The sequence below is a fragment of the Triticum urartu genome, chromosome 5A, assembly GCF_056163025.1.
Source record: "Triticum urartu cultivar PI428250 chromosome 5A, HENAU_Tu73, whole genome shotgun sequence".
Taxonomy (NCBI): Eukaryota; Viridiplantae; Streptophyta; class Magnoliopsida; order Poales; family Poaceae; genus Triticum; species Triticum urartu.
Genome location: NC_141877.1, coordinates 630,107,170 through 630,124,926, shown reverse-complemented (window position 1 = coordinate 630,124,926; position 17,757 = coordinate 630,107,170). Strand labels below are relative to the sequence as shown.

Here is a 17,757-nt window from a genome sequence, read left to right as displayed (position 1 = left end):
GACGCTATTCTTTTACACGGAGGAGAAGGAGATGAGTCGGGAGAGTGTCATCCCACATTGTCTTCCTTGAAGACCTTTGTTGACTGTTTTCGGAAAAAATTGGAACATAAACATATTTGGGATCATGCCCTAAAGATGCATGTGATGCATTAGGAGTCTCGTTACAAACTTACCCGAATTGGGATTATGAACCATACAGTGTATTTGGTTAGGGGTAATTGGAATTGGGGACGAGACATGGGTACATGACTTTAAATCCATCGTATGATTAGAGGACATGGGGGTTAACAAGAGATTAGGCACACCACTCTATTAATATATTAATAGTGGAGGGTAGGGATCATGAGGGAACTTTTTAGTGATTACATCTTAACCCTTCATCATAACTGGTCATGATCACTGGCTAAGCCCTGGTCAATTATCACTAACCAAACAAATGGAATAAATCTCAATCAAATTCACATAAGTGTCGGACAAAAGAGTGAGAATAAAATGACACATCCAATGTATAATCTCAGTACAATTCTCACCTACCAATAGTTGCAAAACATGCCGAGAGGAGATATCCCAAGATGGGAATTTCTGAAGAACGTCCTCACCCCTTGATGAGGGCCTAGGTAGTCGTTATTTTGAGGGCATATCGCTGCAAAAAAAATACAGGTGGATGTTGCGAGGATTCTCCAAAAAATATTTATTGTGAAATGGGTGTATCATGCTGCGTGTAGGTTGAAATATAGAATTCGAGCTCAATTGAATGAAGGAGAAGGGAGAATGGCAACACACCCGGCTTGGAATAAACTATGAGCGGGATGTGTTCATTCCAAAATGCATTTTTGTAATTGAGGGTTTTACATGGAATAGTCCCTTGCTAGTGCACTCTCATGGATAGTCATATAAAGATTTCAATTTTATGCCCATTTATGCATAACTGGTCTTGAACCTAGAGGACTTTATGTCACATGTTGTTCCTCTGTGATCGGAGCAAGAGAGATTTGGGAATTTCTCATCTGAGGGAATATGTGGATTCCGCGGTACCTTGGGAGAGATTAGGTACAACGATTATTGAGGAGCTCCTTTGCTACAATCTTCTAGGAGGAATGGTTCTACCTAGAGGGAACGATATAGAACTAGTCATGCTGACCTACTAGTTCACTTGGGTGGGAGTTGTGGAAGGTTCCCCACGATGAGTAAAATGCCCCCTCCCCCGCGTGCGCGCGTAGAAGACTTGTCACTAATACCATGGTGCGGAAGGTGAAGGCTCCAACGAGGCAATAGAGGTGGGTTAGACCGGTGTTAGCTTTGTATAAAGTTTAACATGGACGCAATCTTCCATGAGGACTTAGGTTTGGATTGATGAGAGCGACACTCTGCGGTTCAACACATGGCTTTCATAACAGTTTGGTGCCTATTCAAGAAGTTCACCCTGGAAGCTTGTGTACTGCTCATGGGCTACAACTTGAGGAAGATTTAGGGGGTCTTGTCTATTGTGACCGAGTGAGACTTCATGTGCAACCCATTTTGAATTCATCAGAGCACCATGTCTCTTGGACGATGGTAACGGATGATTGCCAATAATGATGAGTATGCTCGGTAAATGATGATACTTCATCGTGTCCGAGAAACTAATGTAGTTGCGCACGAGGTTTCTCGATTTAGTTATGTAGAGAGTATTGCGGAGGCATGCCATGACCATCCTCCTTACTTCTTAGTCCCCACTTTTATCATAGACATGGTTTGAGTAAATTCGTTGACGGAGGGTTCCTTATTATTTTTAGAATTAATGTCCTTTATTACATAGTCCAGCTGGCGACTGAAATGTCGACAGTCGTGGGCGGCGAAAGAAGCACAGGCGACGGGTAGTTACATCATGAAGGTCATAATTTGCAGGCGCTTGCTATGTGAATGTTGAAGAGGTTCAGGTTTCCAACTAAAGATATATAGGGCTACATGATAGCCTATCGATTCCAAAACTTACGGGTCAGACATATAGGGTACACTATTACTAATGAGCCAATGCATGTCCCTCTTTCATCCCTCATCACCTCTACAACAACACCATAGTCACCATTCTTCTTACATCAGCGTCAACGCAAATCTTTATATGGCTCGATAACAAGTAGACCATCGTAAACCACCAGTTCCTTGTTGATGGTTCACTAGTCCTTACATGTGTTCCGTAATAGCAGGATCGACGAGTGCCCACACACATTGAGATGTTGTGCAGTCAGTGTGTGTATGCAGTTGGAGCGGGTGGCCATAGAGGTTTTTACGCAACATGGGTGGTTGCATAATCTCCGAATCGGTCCACCTTCTCCGTCGACATAGGCATAGTTTCGGTCTCATAGGTCTTTACTGTTGCCACTTTGTCGTTTTTATATTCTTTGTCAGACTGTTCGTTTGATGGTTGTGTGCATCTTAACTATGCGGATGTTTCTCTTTATGCTTTGTATCCGCTCGATGCTACTTTTCGAGTAAATACAAGCGCCCTTTATCGAGGAATCACTGATAGTGAGGGCTGAACCCGAACGGGCGTCGTGAAGTCAAGGTAGAGCTCAAGAGCTCGATGTAGCCTTTGGTGAGTGAGTGCATGCCTCTGTGAGTTAGTAGAGCCACATATGGAGAAGGTATTGTGCATGCTCCTATCTTGTATGCCACCATAAGTTGGAAGGGAGTGTCGGGCCAGCCTCCAAAGAAACACTTGAATTTTTGCAGGGACAAAATTCTTCCATTTAGGTGCTTTGTTGCGCCTCTTTCTTTAGTTCTGAGCATGATACATTGCTATATAGTCACACGTCACGATCTTGCTTGGTGGCCAAAATCATCTGACATTCAAATCGAAAAAACACCTTTGACGGTGTAGAAAACCATCAGATCCCTCAGTAGGGGTCCTGGCGTAGCCAAAAGTTTCAGAGCGGAGGTCGCACTGGGAATTTACCCAAGTTCAGGCCTTCGAAGAGTAATACCCCACATCCTGCTCATGTTTGTTATCATGGTGGAGGTATACCTTGTGTGAGGGGTTATAATGATTATAATAACGAGATTGCTACCAAGAGTTGTTTCTACGGGAGTAGATGGAAATGAGAGCTCCCTAGGTTGTGGAGAGATGCGGTATAGGGTTTTACAGAGGGATAAATGCAATCTAGGGTTGCCGCCGCCACCGGCTTGGGGGTTAAGTTGGTCGCATGGTGCTTATCCTCTTCGTCGGGCCTCCCTTCATCGTTGGGCCTTGCGGGCCCTCTGGCAGGCCTTCTGTCGGGCTCCCCTCGGTCAGCCACCCCCATTAATTGTATGATACCGTCAACCTTTTTTCATGACTCCATGCCAAGAAATCCTCCCCTTCCAAGGAATTCATTTATGATTTCATGCTTTCGTCGGTTCCAAGGTTCATATTCCCTTTATCAAACCTTGTTTTAGTATATCAACTTCATCCATCATGACCCTCCAGGACTTCTTTTAAGTAAACCACATGTCATTCATTCATAAAAGAAGAGTACAGGACCCACCCGAAGCCATCATGTAGAGGCAACCAAACACAATAGGCTCAATAACTATGCCTCTCGCGGAAGTAAATTCGCGACTCTCATGAAAAAAAGAGAAAACATGTTTTTTTTTGTTTCCGAGGAGGCACGGCCATGCTTCTCACGAAAGCACAATCATACCTCTCACGGAAACAAAATGTGACCCTCGTGAAAGAAAAAAAAACAAAAAACACGTTTTTTCTTTTCGTTTTCGAGAGACAAGGCCGTGACTCTCCCGAAAGCACAACCGTGCCTCTCACAGAAGCAAAATGGTGATTCTCGTGAAAGGAAAAAAAATAGAAAACACGTTTTTTCTTTCCGTTTCTGAGAGGCACGGCCGTGGCTCTCGCGAAAGCACAACCGTGCTCCCCGCGGAAGCAAAACCATGACTCTCATGAAAGAAAAAAACGCATTTTTTTCGTTTCTGAGAGGCACAGCTGTGCCTCTCGCGGAAGCACAATGGTGCCTCTCGCGGAAGCAAAACCGTGACTCTCGCCAAAGGAAAAAACAGAAAACACGTTTTTTCCGTTTCTGAGAGGCACGGCCGTGACTCTCGCGAAAACAAAACCATGCCTTTCGTGAAAGCAAAACCGTGACTCTCGCAAAAGGAAAAAAAGAAAACATGTTTTTTCGTGATTTTTTTTATTCAAAAGCTAAGGAAGACCGATGAAAAATCGAAACGTCAAAAAAACTGGGAAAAAAATTCGTTTAAAAAGCCGAAAACGCATGCGAAAAAGTAAAAAAATCCGGAGAAAGCGTCTGAAGCGCGACACGTGGCAAACGGCTGAGAATGCGTAAGTGGCGCTGATCGTTGTGAAGCTCTGAAGGAGCACACGTTAACTAGAGATTTCGGTTATGCTGTCAAAAAAAAAAAGAGTAGAGATTTCGGTTCGCTGGTCATCACATGTAAAAAGGGAAAACAGTTCCCATAGGCGCCCGCCGCCGGCTCGGGCCCGGTGGTCTGGTCTTGGGCCGACACGCACGGGAGAGGAAGCCACGCTCCCCAAACCCTTCGCCCAGCCAGTTCCCATTAAAAAAAAGACCCAAACCCCACAAATCCATCCCGGCCGACCGCCGCCGCCGCCGTTGCCACCCCCACCGCCATGAATCCGGCATGCGCGGAGGCAGCAGCCGCCAAGAAGTCCCGGCACAAGGACAAGAAGGAGAAGAAAAACAAGCGCAAAGACACCGCGGAGCACCTCGGCGGCGAGCCCGCGACGGCCGACGAGGAAGCCGTCCACAAGAAGAAGAAGAAGAAGAAGCACGCGAAGGAGGAGGAGGAGGCGGATCCGAAGGGGAAGCCGACGGTGAGCATCGCCGTCGCCGGTTCCGTCATCGACAACGCCCAGTCCCTCGAGCTTGCCACCCTCGTCAGTAACCCCGTCCCCTATCACCTTCATTGTACCTTGCATTTCTTACACTAGGGATGCTTATAGGAGCGCGCCTCTCCTGTTTCAGCTGGCCGGTCAGATAGCCCGCGCGGCGGCCGTATTCCGCATCGACGAGATCGTTGTCTTCGACAGCAGCCCACCTGCGGAGAACGGCGGCGGCGGTGCCGAAGACGAAGAGGAGAGCGGTGCGCGGTTCCTCGTTCGCATACTGGAGTATCTGGAGACGCCGCAGTACCTGCGCCGCCGTCTCTTCCCAATGCACAAGAACTTTAAATATGTGGTGAGAATTTCTTACGGTGGTGGTGGTTACCTGATAAGTGGGGATTTCTAGAGGTTGCTCATTTCGCTGTGCCGCTTCTGGTATGCAGGGGTTGCTTCCGCCGCTGGACGCGCCGCACCATGTGCGCAAGCATGAGTGGTCTGAATTTCGTGAAGGTGACATCTCTCTCTCTCTCTCTCTCTCTCTCTCTTGTGCTGCCATTGGTCTCAATTTCGGTTGCTGTGGTGTGTGGTCACAACATGAAATGGAGTTTCAGTTTATTCAGAGAGCATTTTGGTAGTAAAACATGAATTTGGCAATTTGTCGTGGCTCCTGTGATATATATGGCCAATTGACCACAACTAAGCATTTCATAAATTAGGGTGCAGCCATGTAAGTCTTGCACTTATCCTTTTTTTCATAACTTGGATAGCTTCATTCCAGTGTTCGATTGTTACTTATTGTATTTTGAACTCTATCAGTCATGTCATTGAGGGAATACTTTGTTTGGCTTTTGTTCTGGTATTTCTTAAGGGCTGCTTGAGCTGTCGATGGTACTCGGTAACATGGTTATGTATGTAGAATTATTTGCTTCAGCAAATGCTGCTTCTGTTATATATCTCTAACTTTTGTTAAGGATCAGCTATATCATATCGAATGATGTTCTATCACACCTTATGTTCCACATGTATGATTTGACATGATGCTTACAGTATACTGAACTTCGACAGGTGTAACATTGGGCGGGGATCGTTCAAAGGGTACACTTGTTGATGTTGGGTTAAGTCAGGTGTGTATGGTACTCTTATATGCTCATTTTGTTCTCCTGCACATGTTTGAGAAAACGCTTTTGTTGAAATTTAAATTATGATTTATGCTTGATGTATTCATGTAGAGAGTTAACCGATTTGTACCATTGTGGCAAACTATTAAATACCCCACTCTGTACAAGTTATTTGACGGAAACAATATATCTAACATTCATAAAGTTATGCCCATCCCTGAGTAATGCTTCATGCCAACAAGCAACCGGTCTGCGAGTGTGGCAAGCCTATTTCATTACAAGCAAGCACATTTAGTTTTTTTTTTCTCAGGAGTCATTATTCTTTGTGTAATTATTAATGTTTCTGAATTAAGTTGCATTTACAAACGGCCAAACATGTAACAATAATTGATAGAAGCAGTGACGAATCCAATATTACGTATTGTGTCTGTTGAAACTAATATAAAATGGATCTATTGCGCTTACCTACAATGTGGTATTATCTATTTGGTTTGATTTATTATTTTAGGGGTTGAGATTATAAGAACACTTGTTCAATTCTAAACCATCATCTCTAGGAACTGTGTTATGTTTAAGACAAATTATACGTTTATAACAGCCGTCAACTTGTCCTCAAGCTATAGAAGAAGCTACTGCACCACCACTATGGGCAATGTTGTTTTACTTTGATTAATTATTGTTTTTAGATAACCTGCAAACAAGCGTTTCCAACTCTTTCATTAAAAGTAGAAGTAATTAGATACTCAAGACTTGGGCTGGGATCAAATATTATACAATGCACAACACATGCAACACGCGCGCAGTTACACAGTAGCTACTTCTCATGGCAGTTCGTGCAACCTGTAATTGAAAACCTGCTGCCGTCGCTCCACCTCCGTCTTAATATCATTTGCCACAGACCAGAAGTCCTTGCTCACCCCCTGGAACACCCTGCTGCTATGCTCCTGCCGTGGACCAAACAGTGAGGGCAACCATGGAGCCAATATCCTCCTTTTGCGCTCAAGTCTGCTCTCCTTAGCCACCAATTCTATTGGGAGTCTATCGCGGTAGGGATTCCAGAGTCGTAACCAACCCAACTTTAGAGTGAGAACCCAAAATTGTTCTCTGATAATTTACTGTGTTCTGACTGTTTACACACAATTTATTGTGTTTGACTGTTTTTAAATTAGAGTGTTCCTATAAAATTGTTTTTTCTATGAAATGTTGGAAAATGAAGATGTCATGGGTGGGTCAATGGACAATGCCCAATGACACAGGGCAGCACCAAGCTAGGAGTAGTCCCATGATCAAGGAGATAAGTATAACAGGTTATTTAGTTAGTAAGGATATCAATTTGGTTAGGCCAGTTATAAGCTTAAATACAAAGATAATGATATGGGTCATTAGAAAAGTTTGGATTATGTTGTTTGGTGTCAAATCAAGTCTTCCTTGTAAAAGGGACACCATGTACGGATTTACCCCATATGGATTATCCCCCTCTCTTCGTGGCCCATGGCAGACCCATGATAGAACATGTGATTCTGTTGCTTCATGTACTAAACAAAATGTCTGCATGTCTTCCTTTGGACGACCCTTGATTGATTATTAACATATTAGACAAAATGCCAGAATGCATACCGTCCCATCCACAGTTCTACACCTAAATTGCCTCTAGACAAATATCTGACCATCTTGATCTAATGGATTTGAAATTAATTCTAGTTATCACAATTCTGCAGAACGTTCTGGTTGAGCAAATCCTAGAACAAGGAAAAAGGGTAACTGTAGCCATGGGAACCAACAGAGACCTTACACCAGGTAAATGGCCGTTTCATTACTCCAGGCAATACACATGGTTATGTTGATGTTCTGTGTAAAATTTTGGTAATACTTGTAGAATTGAGGAATCTTTTATGTAATATAGATATCGTGTTTAAGTACCATTAGTATTGGTTCACACTTTGTACGAATTTTCCATACATTAATTTTCAGCTCACCACATGTTCTTATTGCACCCACTTGGGCCAGTCACATTCCAATTTACATATATATTGGAGAGCCACAGCCATTTCAGTTTTCAGTGGCCAAATATATTTAATCTAGACTCCATTTTATTATAACTGTGGTCTACCTGTGGTGTACATCTCTTTGTTCTCATCTAGTTCTGTTTTGAGTAAATTGAACTGTACTTGTGTCGTTTTTTCCATTTGATTGTAACTTTTGTATGTACGTCTAGCTTGTATAAGGAAAGTCGTTCCTCCGTCCTCACCCAGCGAAGAAATGGGATCATATTGGGGCTATAAAGTCCGCTATGCTTCAAATTTAAGTGGTGTTATCAATGATTCACCATACAAGGTACTGCCTGTAAGGCTGTTATAATGCAAATGCAGAATTTATTTTGCCAGCACTTACTATTTTCACCACTTCTAGGAAGGATATGATCATATCATTGGCACTTCTGAGCATGGTGAAACCATTATTTCATCTGAGCTAATCTTACCTTCATTCAGGTATGTGGACCACCTTCTTGAGAATTAAAAAAAAACAGATTTGGTTACCTGAATGTGTAAATTTCTTCTTCCTAGATGATATGGTGTTAGGATTTATGAACTTATTATTTGCCAATTCATTAGAATTTTGAGGTATAACTGGAGCAGACATAAACTATAACAGTTCAACAAATAAAATGGTGCACAATTTCATTTTTTGTTTTGTTTTAATTGGATAATCTGGAAGAAGTTGCTCAAAAACGCCAGTTTGCTGAACATGTTGCACCTCTTTTGTACCTGAAGTCATAACTCCCATTTGTAATCACCTCACAATGGCTGGATTCTTTTTAGCACAGCAACAACAAACATTATTATTTTTTGGCTTGATCAGTTCATAAGCAGACAAAACATTTTGTCCAAGGCAATGATGATTGATGAACATTCACTTGGAATAATGAACTAATACGTGTTAGTAAAACCCTTTTATATTGATTCCTGGTTTGTATCCAGGCTTTGTTAAACTGGCGGTTACTGGCCTGTAAACCAAACCACGTCATCCTCTTCGATTTTTTAGAGAGGGTCTTGTTCACTATCTAAGCACTCCTAAACTGCACAGGTATATAAATAATTGTTTCTGTGATGGATGAGGATTTGGAGCACTCGGGTGCTCCACCCCCTATATGAATATTAAATTAAAAAAAAACCAGGAAAATATAAAGAATCTGGAATTTTGGGATATCAAACCTGGGTGCCCAATCTACTCCCTTGTGAAGTTTCGTGAAGAAATGACATCCGTGGTAGTCTCAGTAAAAAAGTCAAAAAATTCCTATGTATAGATAAAACTGTTTGGATGAATCGTAGGTCGGACTGTATTTTCTTCGCCATGGATACCATGTATGCCATATCTTAATGAAACCACGGAAGTAGAATGGGCACCCAGGTTTTATATGCACCCGAGAGCTCCTATGTATTTACCTTTCTGTGATATGTTAATTCTGAAACAATCAAAACTCAGAAGCTTCAAACCCCGAACTGGTTGTAGCCTAGTTAGCATGAACTTACTAGGTTCCGATTTTTTCTCTTCTGGTTCCCATGATCTGAAACCCTGGTTGTACTCACGTGGTTTCCACTTTACATCTATGAAGTCTCTATTGCGGGAGTATGTGCTGTTAGTAATGTGCTCTTCACTGCACAGGCACCTTTTAATTGCGTTTGGTGGACTGGCTGGTCTGGAAGAAAGCATCGAAGAGGACCCAAATCTGAATGTATGGTTGCATTGTACTATTTAATCTGATATTTACTTTTGTCCAGTCTAGAACCTTGACAATAAGATGCTTATGTCCAAACATTGGTCTATGTCCAGGAAGGGACATTCTCTGTGTGTCTAGCGTGCCTCCATTCACGCTACTTTCTGTAAAATGTGTTTAATAGTAATAAAATCTTTATGTTAAAAAAAACTGATATTTACTTTTGTCGTCACGAATGTCTCACTATATAGTCCAATCATATTGCGCAACCTGATCACTTGTATGATAGCGAGGAAGTATGACAGATGTATATTTTTTGATGATTGAATAAAAATACGAAAAAGTTATCTCTGTTGGATGATAATGTGATCTGATTCGTCATCAATTAGTCTGTTGGATGATAATGTGATCTGATTCGTCATCAATTAGTGTCTTTACTACAGTTGTTCTTAGTATTAAAGTGAGATATTCCTCCGAACAGGGCAAAGGTGCAAATGATGTATTCGCATCTTATTTTAATACATGCCCCAACCAAGGTAGCAGAACAATAAGGACAGAGGTATGTGTCACTTGAGAGCTTGTAAGGTTATTCTTTATGCAGGATATTTGTTGTGCTGAGAGTAAACAAGCATTTTTCAGGAGGCACTTCTCATATCCCTTCAGTACTTCCAAGACCCCATCAGGCGAGCAGGGATGTCGAATTAGAAGGTTTTATGCAGACACATGCAAATACAACATTGCGCTTACCAAAGGATTGGCTTTAATGCTTGGAATAGACATGGAAGATGCACCTTGGGTTTGTTTTTGATGGTCAATCGCTGGATTGTACTCCCTCTGTAAACTAATATAAGAGCATTTAGATCACTATTTTAGTATTCTAAACGCTCTTATATTAGTTTACGGAGGGAGTAGCACCTACGGGTTTTCTGCTCGGGTCAAGCACTGTAAAGCAAAGAGGAGGTGCAAGAATAGGTGATAGCTTTAACTTCTATTTTGAAACAGGCAAGGCACACATTTTCATTATTAAGAAGAGAATTTGCCTGGTTAATTAGAGGAAAACTGGGCAAAAGCCAAGATAGCTTGAACATTGATGCTAGCATTGGTAGAGTTTTCTTAAGGGGGCATTGATAGAGTTGAGAAGATCAGTGCCACACAAAAGAGTTTAGAGAGGGAGCATAATTATCGTCGGTGATTTGTTTTCTTTGCTCCAAATTGGCTGAATTGAGTGTTCTGTTTTATTTGCTCCAAGTTGTCTTATCTGTGGTGTATCGCCTATTTATTCACACCTGGCAACTTCGTACCACTGTATCAAGCTTCAGTTTACTGTATTTGGCTGACTTAATTAATGATTTAGAAGGTTGCTATCAAAACATTGGTTGCAAGAATGGCAAGCAACATTGCTCTGACTTGCGGTGTTCATTTCTAACCATGGTCCTCTAGAGCCGAACTTGAATTTGAATTTCGTTACATTTTTATGCCAAATCGGGGTTTTGTGAGGCAAAATTGAAAGATTGTACTTTATTTCTATAATCTATGCCGGTATTGAATTTAACTGTTTTTTTAAGGCGAGATTCAAGTTATCCAAAGCAAAAAATAAGATAAATTTTATTTCTTTGCATTCAGTTACATGATCAATCCGACCTGGCCACCTGATTTTTCTTAAAAAATACTCCTTCCGTTCCAAATTACTTGTCGTAAAAATGGATGTATTTAGAATTAAAATACATCTAGATACATCCATACCCACGACAAGTAATTCGGAACGGAGGGAGTATGAGATTCTGAGCCAACTTTTGGGATTGGTCGGTAAAAGAAACAGAAATACATAAGAATGGGAATTCACCAGATTAGGGTTACTAGAGCTGACAGTTCCATAGAATATGTATGACACACATACGTGTACACAGTTCCAGATTAGGGTCTTTGAGCCTGCACTTTGTATGGTTGCTATACCAAATTGTCAGTTTAACCACCTTTGTTTACTCCCAAGAGAAATGGAACCAAGACCACCTTTCTCTACTCCACATAAAATTGGAATAAGACCACCTTTGGCGATATAACAAGTGACTCGTAATATAAGACCCTTTCTTTAACACAGTATACACGCAGACACTCATACATGAGCACAGACCTCATCCCTATGAACACACGCACACACATTCTACCCATATGAGCACCTCCGAGAGACTGAGCCGACACATCATCTTAACATTAACGAAGTCGTCACAAACGCCTTATTAGTCGACGGTAACATCTCCTCTCACTGAACGCACATCGCCAGAAAGTCTGAAATAAATCTAGTAAAATGCAAGCACCAATGTCAAGTTTAGGGCTTAAACCCCGGTGAGCTGAGGTACCATTGTCCTTCTAACCATCGAATCACAAGTTGGTTCACTAAGACCATTCTTCTTGCACAGCGGGCTTTCAATGCATAAAAACCGCCCTGCAATGCACCACCATCACGCGTGTCACAGCAACACCCGCTAAAATTACACATGAAACCAGCGTGACATAAACTGAAATGTGGTTGGTTTATCATGCTTGATCTAGAGTATATTTGCCCGCAGCACTCCGTCGTTGAAGAACCTTGTCAACCGATGTTTAGAGAAAACACCGCAACCAATCTTGCGCACCGTGATCAATGTACTCGCCACACCATAGAGCACCCCATCAAACTCAACCCTGGAAGGAGGCAGTTTTTACAGTACCCTGGTACTCCCTCGGGTAGAGATGGAGTACCACTCAAATCTGACCGTCCACCTACAGAGGTAGCTTAGTCTTTTTTCTCGTGGACTTATCTGATCCTGATCAAATTACTAAACAATAAAACTGAGCTACCCACGCCCTCCCACAGCGATTTGACATCCTCCACCATCTGATCAGCCTAATAGACGCTTCAGATCTGGCGTTCGTTTCATCCCTCGCACCTGCCCATTTTTCGTTCGATCACCCAGCGTGACATGGCCACCGTAAACGGGCTGCTGCTCCGCTGGCTGACCTAGGCTTTCTGTCATTAATTGGGCTAAGAGGTTGAGAGAAATAGATTAGGCCCAGGAAAATGAGGGTAAACAACAGGCCCGTTCCGTGCATACCTAGGCATCCTCTCAAGAGTTACTCAAAAGATTTTAACAGGCACGAAAGGCCCTTTGCTGCCAACAAGAACAAATATGGAGAGATCGGGTCCCCTTGTCTAATATCTCTTGATGGAATAAATTGTTGTAGCTTCTTCCCATTAAACAAGACAGAGAACTTGACTGTGGTGCCTGTTAAAATCTAAAAGTGAGTCATCCAATTTGGGTGGACTACAGGTAGCTCCTACGCGCGGCGCTACCGGTAAGCCATCTTCTATTCGCTGATGACAACCTGCTGTTCTTCAAAGCTAACAATGTGGGAGAAACTGAGGTGCACCATGTACTGGACACTTATCGTCAAGCGACTGGGCAGCGTATCAACTACTCCAAATCATCAATCTATTTCAGTAAGAGGGTGCCTGAGTCGGTCAGACAGGAGATCAAAGATACACTTCACGTTCCCAACGAAACACTAAATGAGAAGTACTTGGGGATGCCGTCAGACATAGGAAGCTCAAAGAACGGGGCCTTCAGATATCTCAAGGACTAAGGATGGTAATTTTTGAAGGAAATATACCCTAGAGGCAATAATAAAGTTATTATTTATTTCCTTATATCATGATAAATGTTTATTATTCATGCTAGAATTGTATTAACCGGAAACATAATACTTGTGTGAATACATAGACAAACATAGTGTCACTAGTATGCCTCTACTTGACTAGCTCGGTGATCAAAGATGGTTAAGTTTCCTAACCATAGACATGAGTTGTCATTTGATTAACGGGATCACATCATTAGGAGAATGATGTGATTGACTTGACCCATTCTGTTAGCTTAGCACTTGATCGTTTAGTTTGTTGCTATTGCTTTCTTCATGACTTATACATGTTCCTATGACTATGAGATTATGCAACTCCCGTTTATCGGAGGAACACTTTGTGTGCCACCAAACGTCACAACGTAACCGGGTGATTATAAAGGTGCTCTACAGGTGTCTCCGAAGGTACTTGTTGGGTTGGCGTATTTCGAGATTAGGATTTGTCACTCCGATTGTTGGAGAGGTATCTCTGAGCCCACTCGGTAATGCACATCACTATAAGCCTTGCAAGCATTGCAACTAATGAGTTAGTTGCGGGATGATGTATTACAGAACAAGTAAAGAGACTTGCCGGTAACGAGATTGAACTAGGTATTGAGATACCGAGGATCGAATCTCGAGCAAGTAACATACCGATGACAAAGGGAACAACGTATGTTGTTATGCGGTCTGACCGATAAAGATCTTCGTAGAATATGTAGGAGCCAATATGGGCATCCAGGTCCCGCTATTGGTTATTGACCAGAGAGGTGTCTCGGTCATGTCTACATAGTTCTCGAACCCGTAGGGTCCGCACGCTTAACGTTTGTTGACGATATAGTACTATGAGTTATGTATGTTGGTGACCGAATGTTGTTCGGGGTTCCGGATAAGATCACGGACATGACGAGGAACTCTCGAATGGTCCGGAGATAAAGATTGATATATGGGATAATAGTGTTTGGACTCCGGAAGGGTTCCAGAATTCACTGGAAGGGGTTCCGGATGTTTCCCGAAATGTTTGGGTACGAGAACACTTTATTTGGGCCAAAGGGGAAAGCCCACAAGGTTTTTGGAAAGCGCAAAAGGAAGTTTTGCGGAGTCCAGAGGCCAGACGCCAGGGTCCCTGGCGTCTGGGTCCAGACATTGGGAACCCTGGCGTCTGGCCGTGGAGTCCGAAAAGGACTCTTGCCTTTCGCGTGAAACCGACTTTGTGGAGGATTTTACTCCAAGTTTTGACCCCAAGGCTCAACATATAAATAGAGGGGTAGGGCTAGCACCCAAGACACATCAAGAAACACCAAGCCGTGTGCCGGCAACCCCGTCCCCTCTAGTTTATCCTCTGTCATAGTTCTCGTAGTGCTTAGACGAAGCCCTGCGGAGATTGTTCTTCACCAACACCGTCACCACGTCGTCGTGCTGCTGGAACTCATCTACTACTTCGCCCCTCTTGCTGGATCAAGAAGGCGAGGACGTCACCGAGCCGAACGTGTGCAGAACTCGGAGGTGCCGTGCTTTCGGTACTTGGATCGGTCGGATCATGAAGATGTACGACTACATCAACCGCGTTGATATAACGCTTCCGCGAACGGTCTACGAGGGTATGTAGACAACACTCTCCCCTCTCGTTGCTATGCATCACCATGATCCTGCGTGTGCGTAGGAATTTTTTTGAAATTACTACGTTCCCCAACAGTGGTATCAGAGCCAGGTTTTATGCGTAGATGTCATATGCACGAGTAGAACACAAGTGAGTTGTGGGCGATATAAGTCATACTGCTTACTAGCATGTCATACTTTGGTTTGGCGGTATTGTTGGATGAAGCGGCCCGGATCGACATTACGCGTACACTTACGCGATACTGGTTCTACCGACGTGCTTTGCACACAGGTGGCTGGCGGGTGTCAGTTTCTCCAACTTTAGTTGAACCGAGTGTGGCTGCCCGGTCCTTGCGAAGGTTAAAACAACACCAACTTGACGAACTATCGTTGTGGTTTTGATGCGTAGGTAAGAACGGTTCTTGCTAAGCCCAGCAGCAGCCATGTAAAACTTGCAACAACAAAGTAGAGGACGTCTAACTTGTTTTTGCAGGGCATGTTGTGATGTGATATGGTCAGGACATGATGCTAAATTTTATTGTATGAGATGATCATGTTTTGTAACCGAGTTATCAGCAACTGGCAGGAGCCATATGGTTGTCGCTTTATTGTATGCAATACAATCGCCCTGTAATGCTTTACTTTATCACTAAGCGGTAGCGATAGTCGTAGAGGCATAAGATTGGCGAGACGACAACGATGCTACGATGGAGACCAAGGTGTCGCGCCGGTGATGATGGTGATCATGACAGTGCTTCGGAGATGGAGATCACAAGCACGAGATGATGATGACCATATCATATCACTTATATTGATTGCATGTGATGTTTATCTTTTATGCATCTTATCTTGCTTTGATTGACGGTAGCATTATAAGATGATCTCTCACTAAATTTCAAGATAAAAGTGTTCTCCCTGAGTATGCACCGTTGCCAAAGTTTGTTGTGCCCAGACACCACGTGATGATCGGGTGTGATAAGCTCTACGTCCATCTACAACGGGTGCAAGCCAGTTTTGCACACGCAGAATACTCAGGTTAAACTTGACGAGCCTAGCATATGCAGATATTGTTGGAAATATGCCCTAGAGGCAATAATAAAAGCATTATTATTATATTTCCTTGTTCATGATAATTGTCTTTATTCATGCTATAATTGTGTTATCCGGAAATCGTAATACATGTGTGAATAATAGACACCAACATGTCCCTAGTAAGCCTCTAGTTGACTAGCTCGTTGATCAACAGATAGTCATGGTTTCCTGACTATGGACATTGGATGTCATTGATAACGAGATCACATCATTAGGAGAATGATGTGATGGACAAGACCCAATCCTAAACATAGCACAAGATCGTATAGTTCGTTTGCTAGAGTTTTCCAATGTCAAGTATCCTTTCCTTAGACCATGAGATCGTGTAACTCCCGGATACAGTAGGAGTGCTTTGGGTATACCAAACGTCACAACGTAACTGGGTGACTATAAAGGTATACTACGAGTATCTCCGAAAGTGTCTGTTGGGTTGACACGGATCAAGACTGGGATTTGTCACTCCGTATGACGGAGAGGTATCACTGGGCCCACTCGGTAATGCATCATCATAATGAGCTCAAAGTGACCAAGTGTCTGGTCAAGGGATCATGCATTATGGTACGAGTAAAGTGACTTGCCGGTAACGAGATTGAACGAGGTATTGGGATACCAACGCTCGAATCTTGGGCAAGTAACATACCGATTGACGAAGGGAATTGTATACGGGGTTGCTTGAATCCTCGACATAGTGGTTCATCCGATGAGATCATCGAGGAGCATGTGGGAGGCAACATGGGTATCCAGATCCCGCTGTTGGTTATTGACCAGAGAGCGATCTCGGTCATGTCTACATGTCTCCCGAACCCGTAGGGTCTACACACTTAAGGTTCGGTGACGCTAGGGTTGTAGGGATATGTATATGCAGTAACCCGAATGTTGCTCGGAGTCCCGGATGAGATCCCGGACATCACGAGGAGTTCCGGAATGGTCCGGAGGTAAAGAATTATATATAGGAAGTGCTATTTCGGCCATCGGGACAAGTTTCGGGGTCACCGGTATTGTACCGGGACCACCGGAAGGGTCCCGGGGGTCCACCGGGTGGGGCCACCTATCCCGGAGGGCCCCATGGGCTGAAGTGGGAAGGGATCCAGCCCAAAGTGGGCTGGGGCGCCACTTCCCCCTAGGGCCCATGCGCCTAGGGTGGGGGAAACCCTAAAGGAAGAGTCCTAGGAGGGGAAGGCACCTCCTAGGTGCCTTGGGGAGGAGGGATTCCTCCCCTTGGCCGCACCCCCCTAGGAGATTAGATCTCCTAGGGCCGGCGCCCCCCCTTGGCCCTCCTATATATAGTGGGGAGATGGAGGACTTCTTACCCCTTGCCTTTGGTGCCTCCCTCTCCCTCTCCAACACCTCCTCCTCCTCCATAGTGCTTGGCGAAGCCCTGCCGGAGTACTGCAGCTCCATCACCACCACGCCGTCGTGCTGCTGCTGGAGCCATCTTCCTCAACCTCTCCTTCCCCCTTGCTGGATCAAGAAGAAGGAGACGTTACGCTGACCGTACATGTGTTGAACGCGGAGGTGCCGTCCGTTCGGCGCTAGGATCTCCGGTGATTTGGATCACGTCGAGTACGCCTTCCTCATCCCCGTTCTTTGAATGCTTCCGCGCGTGATCTACAAAGGTATGTAGATGCAATCCGATCACTCGTTGCTAGATGAACTCCTAGATGGATCTTGGTGAAACCGTAGGAAAATTTTTGTTTACTGCAACGTTCCCCAACAGTGGCATCATGAGCTAGGTCTATGCGTAGTTC

The 17,757-nt window shown here is 43.7% G+C and overlaps 1 protein-coding gene across 1 annotated transcript; it reads left to right on the top strand.

Moving 5' to 3' along the window:
* The first annotated feature begins 4,461 nt into the window (after nucleotides 1-4,461).
* LOC125511208 (methyltransferase C9orf114 protein) lies at nucleotides 4,462-10,995 on the top strand. The gene is made up of 10 exons (XM_048676529.2): nucleotides 4,462-4,888; nucleotides 4,977-5,189; nucleotides 5,278-5,344; nucleotides 5,900-5,958; nucleotides 7,671-7,749; nucleotides 8,168-8,286; nucleotides 8,362-8,441; nucleotides 9,616-9,685; nucleotides 10,149-10,226; nucleotides 10,307-10,995. Exons 1-10 carry the CDS (start codon nucleotides 4,622-4,624, stop codon nucleotides 10,370-10,372), a joined length of 1,098 nt encoding a protein of 365 aa, XP_048532486.1. The 5' UTR covers nucleotides 4,462-4,621; the 3' UTR covers nucleotides 10,373-10,995.
* Nucleotides 10,996-17,757: the final 6,762 nt, after the last annotated feature.

What these genes read in the sequence shown, in the direction of transcription:
- LOC125511208 (XM_048676529.2), top strand. Translation starts at nt 4,622, where the DNA reads ATGAATCCGGCATGCGCGGAGGCAGCAGCCGCCAAGAAGTCCCGGCAC. An exon ending in GTGGTCTGAATTTCGTGAAG is followed by an intron (nt 5,345 to 5,899) that starts GTGACATCTCTC and finishes GAACTTCGACAG; the next exon opens with GTGTAACATTGGGCGGGGAT. An exon ending in CAACAGAGACCTTACACCAG is followed by an intron (nt 7,750 to 8,167) that starts GTAAATGGCCGT and finishes ATGTACGTCTAG; the next exon opens with CTTGTATAAGGAAAGTCGTT.